Source organism: Manduca sexta, chromosome 28, assembly GCF_014839805.1.
Source record: "Manduca sexta isolate Smith_Timp_Sample1 chromosome 28, JHU_Msex_v1.0, whole genome shotgun sequence".
Lineage (NCBI taxonomy): Eukaryota > Metazoa > Arthropoda > Insecta > Lepidoptera > Sphingidae > Manduca > Manduca sexta.
The window spans coordinates 16011641-16023655 of record NC_051142.1 but is presented as its reverse complement, the minus strand read 5'-3'; the positions used below and the strand labels follow the sequence as shown (position 1 = coordinate 16023655).

General features: G+C 35.6%; 1 protein-coding gene across 2 annotated transcripts in view; it reads right to left on the bottom strand.

The window, feature by feature from the left end:
• Nucleotides 1-12015, bottom strand: part of LOC115456188 (fatty acyl-CoA reductase wat) — a 50029-nt gene that overhangs the window by 6717 nt on the left and 31297 nt on the right. For both annotated transcript variants that reach the window (XM_030185138.2, XM_037444438.1), the window contains 2 exons: nt 338-431; nt 20-142 (listed from right to left, as the gene is read on the bottom strand). In XM_030185138.2, the coding sequence (XP_030040998.2) occupies nt 20-142; nt 338-431 (217 nt within the window). The remainder of the gene's footprint in view (nt 1-19; nt 143-337; nt 432-12015) is intronic.

Here is a 12015-nt window from a genome sequence, read left to right as displayed (position 1 = left end):
TTCTGACAATCGAGCTTACCTCGTTGATAACTCTCTGTCTGTCCTCAGGGCTCATGCCGAGGTTGAGTGCTCCAACGTCTCCTTCAATGATACTGATCTTCTGAAGGAAGTTAGGCCTTTCCTTTCTTAATTTGTCATACAACTGTAAAGTAAATAATGTATTATCATTATCTTGATCTAATTCCTTAGTTGTTAGTTTTTTTGACAGAATTTTAAGAATATACGCTACAGAAAATAATACGATAATGGAAGAATTTTCGTAAACAGCAAGTAAATTGGTTAAAAAATATCGTAAAGTTGTCTCAGCAAGACATTCATTAGCTTGATTACTACTTACAGCATCATCGAACTGTTCCTGCAACCGTTTGGGAATATCTTTATTCTTCTTAGGTCTGGCTAAGAGGTACAGCTTTTTGAGGTCTGGGCAGCATCTGAAGCAAGTAAATACATAAGAGGACTACTGATTTGGCTCCATCGTTCATAATTCTGATAGTATCTGTGCCAGTAACTCGGTTCTCACGGGATTTTCTTGCATCTTTATTAGCCTCCATCATGTTTGTTGAATATATATTATTATGTTTAATAAAATGTTTGACTATTCTGACACCTGCATCGAAATATGTTCAATTATTTCGTGTAGTAAGCAAAGTGATTAACAGAATATTATATGGAACAGAATCCACTATATTATTATATACAGATAGATTAGCTTCTGCTGGCGGCTTCAAGTGTAACCGCATTTCAGGAATCAAGAGTAGGAATATGTACACTTAGGAATAAGACAGATATTAAATAGGGAAAGTATTTTCAGTATTACAATAGTTCTCGCGTTTCTACAAATAAATCAATTACATATTATATTATTGATTATCAAAGATCAATAAAAATACTTCATAGACGCAACACAATAGTCTTCCGCATTCGTAATAAAATGGATTTCCCAACCTTCAAAGTATGCGTATCAAGTGCGTGCCGCTGTTTGTACTAGTTTCGTAAATAGATAGGCAAGAAAACGAGCGTGTAGATGTAGGTGAGGGATTACCTGCGAATGTTACCGAAGAATAAAATGTTGATAGACATGTGAAAATCAGAATTTTGCTCAATTTCTGATGACAAGTAAGTTAGTAATATTATGTTCTGGCTTGGAAGTTGTCTTTGTATTGTAAATGCGAACGTTTGTGAATGTTTTTGAAAAAATAAACGCAGAACCCAGAACGGTTTTGGATGGAATTCGGCACATGAATAGACCATGTATAGGCAGTAGTATAACGAAGTATCTTTACCCGGTAATCGCTGCCGTAGAACATATGTGAATTTGAAATATATAACCCTGGCGTAAAGATGGCACAATACATCGATTCAGTGATTTGTAGAAGAAAATGCTTTTCACACAGGCGAAACCACGTGCAACATCTAGTAGTTAAAATTATTGAGCCGAGGGCATATTATCTATCGTATTTGAACGAATTATCTAAATCACCAATACCTATCAATATCAGTTTGAATTTTTGTGAAGTTTAATGATTTTTATTCCAGTTTACGTCCACACGACAACAAGTGCTCCTCATTATTTTTGTAACTATAACAAAATTTTCATGACTAACAATTCTAACACCTCAATTAATGTTAAGCTATTATTGAGTCAATTCAATTGGTAAACCTTTTTTATATCCGTGAATGATGGGACGAGCGAGCTGCTCTCCCGATGATAAGCGATATTACTTTTAAACAGTAGCATCATCAGAAATATGAACTGCTGAACAGCGCTCGTCATACTGAGAAACGCCTACTGTATATCTGTATATAACATAATATACAGTATATGTACTGGTTAAAATGTCCTTTAAATTGGAACACAACACTGCCCAGTACTGCGCATCGGCACCGGTAAATATTGCGACGAATTTTTGCGTACGAGAGACGTGTCTTCTAAATAGGTACTTAGTTCATGATACACATTTATGCTTTTATTCCCAAAAAGGTAGGCAGGGGCACTAGTGCACACACTTTCCGCTGTGTGTACTCTGTCCTATGACGTGATAGGGGGCAAGTCTATCGCCATATCGGACACAAATTGCAGACTCCGGGCTGATACTGAGTAAAAAAACAATATTACTGCTCGAGCTGGTGTTCAAGCCCGAGACTAAGCACTGAAGTCGTACCGTAATACAACTACGCTACTGAGGCAGTCTTAGTGGATGTTTTCAGAACATATTGATTTGGCGAATTATAAGTGCCTCCTCACACCTTCTCAAGCATATAAACGAAAGCCTGAACAAAAAAATATCCAAAAAACCACGTGACCATCAAGTCGGAGCTGATCTCGGCTAGGGTCAGGATTTGTGCCTTTCGTCGGCTCCCCTGTTCCAATTGGTTGGTCGCAATCGGTAAGGCGAGGTTGTGAAATCACCAAGGCTCCGTCTGACAGGGTCGGACGCGGCGTCCATACTAATTACTGCTTACGTCACTACGAGGATGTTAGAAATGTGTTGATCTATGTGTTATAAGAGACGGCAAATTAACAAGTGGGTCACATTATGATTTTAGTCATAATTAATGAGACTTAACATGTCTCAGCATGGCGAGCGCAGTGGAATACCAAAATTCAAGGTGTTGCATGGTTTTCTACTGTTTATGAGTGGTGGTATCGCTTACCATCAGGCCAACAGCAAGCTCGTCTCATCATTCAAAGCAATAAAAAAATGTTTGTAAATATGCTTGAGTATTTATGAGATGTAAAAGTAGAAGCAGCTAGATGGATTTGGATGAAAGGACATTGTCGAAAACGGCCCCAGAACCAACAAAGGTGTGACTAGCACCATAATTATTTATGTATATTTTAATAACATTTGCAAATATGTGTATAAAACGGACAAGCTGCTACATCCAAAATGAATATATAGAAGTATTGTAACGACTTAAAGTCAAAGTCGCCGACATGTTTACAACTAATTGTGTATAGAGATGTACCGGTTCGACAAAACGATAAATCTAATTACCGATAATTAATTATTGAAACATTTTAATATATTCGATTTGTGAGGCGATATGTTCTAAAGAAATAATTAAAATTATTATATTAATATTTAATCGAGCAGTGGATGCGGCCCAAATAAATAAGTAGTTAGTTTAGGACTAAATTGATTATAGATCAAGTCGTTTATGAAAAAAGTTTTTTTTTTAGTTTTTAATTCATATTGATTTACTTGTTTATTTAGATTCTATATTAGCGACCCGCCCTGGCTTTGTACAGATCGCAGAGCATAATATATTATGCGAACATTTATTTTTCTGTCGTACAAAATATTTATGAATTATACATATAAAAAGTAGCGTTCTTCTCTCTCCCTCCATCCGGGGGCCTCAAACTGTCTACATATTAAATTACTATCGGATCCGCCCGTGTGAAAGTTTTTCCGGGATAAGGGTTCCGCTAAATATTTTTCCGAATAAAAATAACCCTATGTTGAATAAAATCGATTTTTGAATAAATGATCGATATAATCGATCCAGAATCTAGTCGAGTAGTATCCCTAATTCTTACTTCATTTTTCAATTCAATTTAATGTCACTCACACTTCACTCATCAGAGACAAAATATACACTAGACTCTCACTTTACATATAATATATTATAATTCTCTGACTCTCACTATATCATTGACGATTCGGCTATTATAAAGACTCTGTGCGATTGATTACGATATCTACATACACTAGCTGTGATTTCTGGACTTTGTGAACTGATGTAACAATTTACCTGGCATTGATAACGGATACGAAATGGAAATTGCTTTTTGCATTAATTGTGGCTCTGCTGGCGGATCCATGGTGTTGGAGAACGAGCAGATTCGACATTGTATACAACAATGGACAGCGCCTCGTTTGGTAAGCACATTTTTCTTTAATCGTACAAGTTTAACTGCCGCCAAACTTCTAGTTCGCTCCTCAGTTCCTGTTCTTGGTAACTGCGTGGAGACAGCGAACAGAGTCTGTATACTACCTACTACACACTTTAGCATGTGGCTGTGGCAACTTAAGAACAAACTAGCAAGTATATTGTTGATTAAAAAATGTGTGTCATATGCTTGAAGGTTTCTTACATTTAATTCAGCTGGAAGATTTGAATACATAAATCTGCTTTCCGTGTGACAAAATATTAACATATTGCCATTTTAATTTGAGCATAATGTGTTTGTTTGTTTTTTTTTTCAGGTTGTAGCCCTAGATCTTATATGTACAGCATGTTGGACCACGGCCCAAGAGCCTATACATACTTCAGCAGTAACAATGTTAGTAGAAGCTGCGTGCTCTGTAATAGAATGTTGGAACTCCGGACTCGGTGATTGTGATTGGCAAAACTGAATTGATAAATAATACTATAACAACAACCCTCCTGCACAATACTCAGTTAATATTTTATAAAACAATATAGGTGATGAGGAAATAAATAATATGAACTAAAAATATTTTTTTATTTGTTTAATTTAATCCTACATGCCCTACGAGTCTACCAAAAGTGTGTAAAATATGCCATGCTTCTGATGAAGCGTGAATGCTCAACAGTGCGCCTCTGTGTGTCTCTTCGGGGAATACGTACGACGTACGTATATATAGAAAATACATAAAATCAGAAGGGTAGTCTTAGAGGATGTAAATACTATAACTACATAATTAGGTATCTTATTACTTATAAAAAATTATATGAATCAAGTCTTAAAATAGCCTGATTTAAGTAAAAAATAATCAGATACCTACATAGTGATGAATCTTTAGGGCTTATATATATTAGATAAGTACCTATATCAATAAAAAGCATATTTAAAGCGTAAATGATAGGACTATAAATCCACCTTGAACATAGAAAAGCTTTCAATGTTTACTATCAATTATAACCTCAAAATCTCATCGTTTTTTTGGATTGATGCGATATCCCAGCTTGTCCGTTTTATAAATAATATGTCATGAGAATTTATTAATGATTCTAAATATTACAAACATTTTTCCATTACTGTTGGTTCCAGGGCGAATTATGTATGGGAACAGAACAATGTCCTTTTGCACACAGATTGCATCCACCCAGCGATTATGAATTGCACCCTTGGACTTTATATATAAAAGGATGTTGAGTCCAAGATAATTGCATAGTGGAATTTTATGGGAAGATGTCAGTGACAAGTCAATTATAAACAGCAGGGTAGGTCACCTAATAAACCCACATTCTATCAGCCATGGTAATCCCCATGAAATAAGAGGTCAATTCTGTCATTACCAAACAGAATTGCATATTCCGATCCCAAATATTAATATGATACATAATCTATATTGATTCGATGGGGTTGTCAGTTCTGCTAAAGATAAAAACCCCGAAATTAAAACCAAGATTAAAAAAAAGAACCCGAAGTTTATATTGACATTGGGTTTTTTCCAATCAGTTTGGACTGATGTCGAACTGTAGATTGAAGTCGTAACTTCAGCTCTGCAGTGTACGAAATCTAGTGTGAGAAATCCAGCAGTACTAGGCAACTAACCACTGCCGAAGATCAAGGGTAATCGTAACTTTATCCAAACCAATGAATATTTATTATATTAATTAAACGCATACAACTCGGCTACATAAATTGGTAATAATTAAAATTTATGATTAACCGAATAATGAAAGGTCAGTGAACGATAATAAAGTTCGTCCTAACCGATTTAATATGAAAGAGGTCCTCAAATTGACATCTTTTTTGTATAAGGGTTACATTATTTTCAAATTATAATACCTACCATTGTAATCGTTCTTTTTTCAGTTAGGTTCAATTAAGCGGCTTTTATTTTTATTTCTCGCGGGAAAAACGCATTATGGCTACTGTTACTTGGGGGTTAGTGTAAACGTTATCTTGATTTCACCTGTTTTACGGCCCGATGTCGATATTCGGGAGTATATCATCCGAACGAACATTGGACCTAGTCCCTAATCCCTGTATACCGTCAGCATACCTACCAAAACCCGCGGTGGCCTTTTTCAGCGCATACACCCCGAGGTATCTTGTTGCACTGAGATAGCTGCGCGAAACCGCGCGATACCGCATTGCAGACCTTTCTAATTAGGGGGGGCTAAGACGCCCCTGTACGTTAATGAACACCATGGGCGTCTGCGATATCGGGAGACCGATTACCCGCATTGTCGTTCATCTCGGAGTTTCAATTAAGCACCTGGCACCATTTACATAATTTGTAGATTCTTATTATATTAAAAGATGTATTAGAAAATGAAAGAGTTAGAAAAATAAATATTTAATATCATTATGTAATTTTATTTGTATTTTCAATTCTTCAGTGATATGTTTTTCAATAATTTTTACTTATTAAATACCTATCAGGGCGAATATATTGAATAACAGTCTGTTACAATTAAAAGTAATTTTGATCCTTCTTGCGTCAATGTAAATTTACATAAATTAACTTCAAAATATACTTGACCTATAGGTACATCGATATTTTATAGTACTTCATTGGGTTTCACAATAATGCACATTTCACTTTGTAAGTAATCAGTATTATAATAATTTATTTCAATAGCATAGGTATGACTTTGCATATTTTTGAATTTATTGCCCTGGACGTACGAGCAAACGGTTTGCGTGAAGGTAAGGTGTCGTCGCCAATAGACTATAGCAATGCCACAGGCATAGCCAATCTGCTGCCTATAGGAAGTTGAGACCTCTTTTTAAGCCGCGTTTAAAGGAATGGTGATACCGACTTTAAGAATGTTGTACAGCAAACTCCACTGGTATTTATTTGTTAGGTCTCTCGTATGTGAGAGTCCGCATAGGTAGGTACCACCGCAATGTCTGTTTCTACCGCCAAGCTGTGTTCCGGTTTGAAGGACATTGTAGCCAGTGTGACTACTGGACATAAGACTTAACATCTCATGTCTTAGGATGGCGAGCGCAGTGGAATACCATACAATATAGGTATTTTGTAATTCTAGGTCAATACCTAAAGGACAGACGAGCTTACCATCAGGCGAACGGCGAGCTCCTGTCATTCAAAGCAAAAAAAAATGCAAAACTGCCATCCATTACAAAAAAAAAACATTATTTCGCTTGGCACCAAATTACCGGGAAAAAGGTAGGCTATGTGTTAATTCAAGACATGGTCTAACCATGTTCCAAGTCTCATCCGAATCCTTTCAACTATTTCTGCGTTTACTTCTAACAAACATCCAAGAATTTCCCAAAAATTTTCATTTATATTAGTAACGAAGATAAGAGTAGAGGGTAAATATTATGAAACCTACAATGATTACTTAAATAAATAAAAAAATACTTAAAAAAGAGACCTTATTAACATATCCATACCATACTGATGGAAAATCTAGTATTTGTGATCCAAAATTCGAACAGGCCAGACCCTTCCCGCACTTAATGAGTCATCGAACGTAAACACGCAGCCAACATGCCGTCTGCGTTTTTTAAGTCCGTTTTGAGGTCACGTAACAGTACGCCTACAGTTAGAAATTGGGCGAAAAATTGTCTTTACGTGACAAGTGGACGTACTTAGGAAGCTTTTCGATGGTCTATATTAGTGCGTGAGAAATGATTTCGTGCAATGAGATTTATTATTATTATAAAAAGTTACAACAAAAATTGAGTCGATAAAAATGCAGAAACGGACAAATTAAATTTTGGAGATGATCAAGTTTGTCAATAGATGATCAAAATAAGAAATAGCGTTTGAGATATTATAATAATAAAGCCTTTATTTCAGAACTTTTTTCATACAATTATGAATAACTTATAGCTACACTTTAATTACAGTATGTCCCTCTGTCCGAGGTGCCTTACGGTAAAGAAAGCCTCCTCCAAAGCCTTCTACAGCTTTCGAATTGCCGCCACTGTTAACCAACGTTTGAAATGTGTAATAACAATTCTTGTCATATTATTTGATTAGTGTATATTTTCTAAGTCTTTGTAAGTCCTATTTTATAAATAAACAATAAACAATTACTGAAATACTATTTTATCGTTTGAATTTAAAATTTATTTTATCCACTCTAAGCTTGTTATTAGACATCAAATCCTAAAATGTATGGAGATAAATGTGCTGTACTTAAATTGTAATGCAAATTAACGAAATACTTAGTATATACGTCGCTGGATGATTTACAAACCTAAGCTGGCTTGGCTTATTGCATATACACTAGATGACCTCGGACCGCGACTTTTCGCCTAACGCCTGCACGCTACCCAGCAAAGTTATAATATCGGAGTAGATTCCATATCTGGGCTGGGCTGTATTAATAGATGCAACTCAATTTCGTCCTGAAGTGCGATATTTGCTGAGACACTGTCAAATTAAAGACAGCATCTTAAGATTGCCGCTATTTAATAAACAGATATTAACACCTCAAATAGTATCTTAATCACTTCATACAACAGTGCCGACTCTGCTGACAACAGGAGCTTAAATAACAGCTCAAGTTTTATTTATTAAGTAATTTAATATTTTGTCTACTCAAGATACTAGTCAAAAGTGTCATTAGTTTATTAATACGGCATTAAGACTTAGTGGCGCCACTTTATTTAAAACTGTTTTGTTTAAGACCGCAATCGCGTGAATTTTTGTTTCCAGAGTAAAAGTCCCTATGAGCACTCTTGGTGTAAAAATATTCTATAATATTATATTAATAATTTAGGGCTTAGTCTTTATATATTCTTTCTTAAACCATTGGGCAATTAACACGCTAACATCGTATTTATAATGTGACGTAGAATACAAGCAGGGCTGATTCACGAAATGTGATAGACCATTACTCGCTAAGGAAATGAATGTAAAGATTGATCTCAAATACGATTCGCACGACATTATTGTTCTAACATTGTTTAGAATGTTTCTTTGTTCCCGGTCCTGTGGGAACATGAGAGAATACAGGGACCTATTCTTAAACAACTGAACGTCGAGAGGAACATGTGTCTTGCTTGGTGGTAAACGCCCCTGGTGGTCTGCATCTGTCATACCCAAATCTAATGCATCCATGATTTTTGCATTACGCTTTCTTAGAGACGTACGTCCTATTTAAAAATATGTTATTTTTACTTTTTTGGGCATAGAAATTGGACAAGCTATTAAGTCATTTGATTCTAATGAACATCACCTATGTACAAACCAGTGGCGAAGGAGGAAATTTTCCGAAAGGGAAGCCTATAGGTACTATGCATGAATGCATTCTGCAAATCGATCTAATGATAATAAGATTTTACATAAGTAACAAAAGGGAACCAGGAATTGAGTTATATGGACGCTTCGCCACTGATACAAACAACCCTTATAGCTAGTAAGAACTATAGTTACTATCAGCACAGTAATTTTTCTATGCCAGAAAAATATTGAGCGAAATAAATAGTCTGATCTGTTTCTTCTAATAACTGACGACAGCCTTCAAAACATTACAAGCAAAATCATATACGAGAAATTTCTATTACTCTACTCAAATGCATATTTACTTACATACTTAGCACATTAGTGTAAAGTTTGTATTTACGAATCATTAACATTTATTATAAACAACATGTCAGCATAAATTGAACGAATAACTAAACGGTACCTAAATTTTGCGGGTCCGTTTGGATTAATACGGGTTAGTCATCTTTAGACGCTAAATACTAATTATGCAAGTATAAATGTATTCCTGATTGAAATAAATTTTCCTACAATTTCTGAGTATTTTTAAAATTTACTTCTACTTTAGAATAACTACTGCGATGCGGTACTATGCGATACTTTGTCATTCTAAATAACTTATATACAGCCTAGGGGGTCAGATCCCCACAAATCATTCTAAATCCGTCCCAGCGTCTAATTGTAATGCTAATACGAACGTGCGTCGTAAAAGATCTGCCACGCGTAGTGTCAATGTAGACTTGTCAATGTAGATTTTTTACTTAATTCTATACTGCACTGTGACGTGTCAATATTATATTTATTAGGGCAATGGCCTTACGTTGCATATAATCGTATAATTTATAGCCATAGGCTTGCCCCCATCACATTATGAGTCGGAACACACTTTGGAAAAAGTGGGTTGATTACACCTCTGCCTACCCTTTCGGAGATAAAGGCGTCATGTATGTTTCGTTTTGTTTTAGTATACATATGAATATACTCATATTCTTGTCTCTCGTAAGTGTAGACTGCATTGTAATTTCTTCACTGCACTGCTTTGCCTATTTCTAAGGTTATCAATCAGCGATATGCAAATATTGTAATATTAAAGACATGTCACTGATTTATTTGTAAAACAATGATTACATTGTTATCATCATCATCATCATCTCAGCCACAGGAAGTCCACTGCTGAACATAGGCCTCCCCCAAGGATCTCCACGTCAAGTATATCGCATTGTTATCACTTTCCGATAATTATTCATTTCAATTAAATAATGGAAACATGTATTTCAACAATTTTAATAAATTTATTTTTAATGATTTATAAAAATAAGCTAATTAGACTAGTACATACTACACCTAGACAACGGAATACACATGGCCAAAATTGGGTGTACTGGTTGCGTCTCTCCCTATCTGTTCAGTGATTAAATGCGCGTTTGTGTGTGTCTGTTTGAGTGTGTGTTATTTACTTTTCTATAGAAATAAATGGATTAAGTACCCACTAGACAATACTATTAGAAACAGTGGAACGCTTGGTCGGGTGCGTGCTCTGAATATAATATAGCGTTTACCAACAAGGCATGCGCCAGTCCGATTTCTAATGGACCTTTGTTACAGATGCTTTAATACTATTATCTAAAACACCAACAGACATTAGGATATATTCGTACGGCAGACAACACCGCAATTTAATGGTTTATTTAAACAACGATGACATTCGCAATTTGATTGCCTTTGTTCCTTTTGTCCAAAAACAGCACGCAGAATGATTTTGTACTAAAATATCACGATTAAAAAACAAGTCGAATGGAGTAATCTCCTTTTTTTAAGTCGGTAAAAATTTGCACGCGGCACCGCAATGCTCCTTAATGATGACTAGTAATAATATAGTCTGCATCATTCATAACGAAATACATTAATTTATAGTTTTAGAGGTGATTTTATATATTAAGGTGGTTTATGTTTGTGAACGCTAATCCTTGAAACAAGTTCTCGCTTTATAATAATCTTACATTACGATTTATTTTAATCTCGGGAATTGTTGGTGAAACCGAGCAGAAATTAATTAGCAAATACATTCATAAATTAAACCACCTAGACTGTGCATCAAACATTGTGCGAAAAGTGAATAACTAATATTTCTACTAAACAGTCCGGTTTTGCTCTTCTTATTTTTTGATAATTTTAGTTCAGTGCGAATATGGCGTGTGCGTGAGTATGACTCTCACTGACAGTATGAAGTTGCCGTCGCGTTGATACGAATTTTCTTATTGTAGTAGTAGTGAAATTAAGGCGAGTTATATTAAATAACTTTTTTTTGTTATTAATTTCTTGACACTTACATTCTTAACTTCTACGATTAGAATAACCTATTGTAAGGCGTTAATCAAAATGACTTTTCGACACAGATCGTTCGCACACGAGAATTTATCTTAGTAGTAAAGGAATATCATTAGTAGGTCTTCCATAAAAAAGGGTCGTTTGAGTGGCACTATTTTAATCTTTATGTTTACCACCCAATAGCAGTTTACGTGTACAAATTTTCCGGTCTGAAAGACATTGTGCTCAGCGTAATACCTGGGGATTATGAGACTTAGCGTGTTATATCTCAGGGTAAAGAGCGCAGTGGAGTGCCACGCAGTACTTTGTAATTCAATTTGTATGGTATTGCTACAATTGAGCGGTCGTATCGCTTACCATCAGGCTACCGGCGTGATCGTCTCTACATTTAACTTCAATAAAAATAATCTGAGAGCAAAGGTTTTCTTTGGGCAATATAGGCAGACGAGCTAGCGGCCCGCCTGATGGTAGGCGGCCACCGCTGCTCACGGACTTAGCAATACCAGGGATACAGACA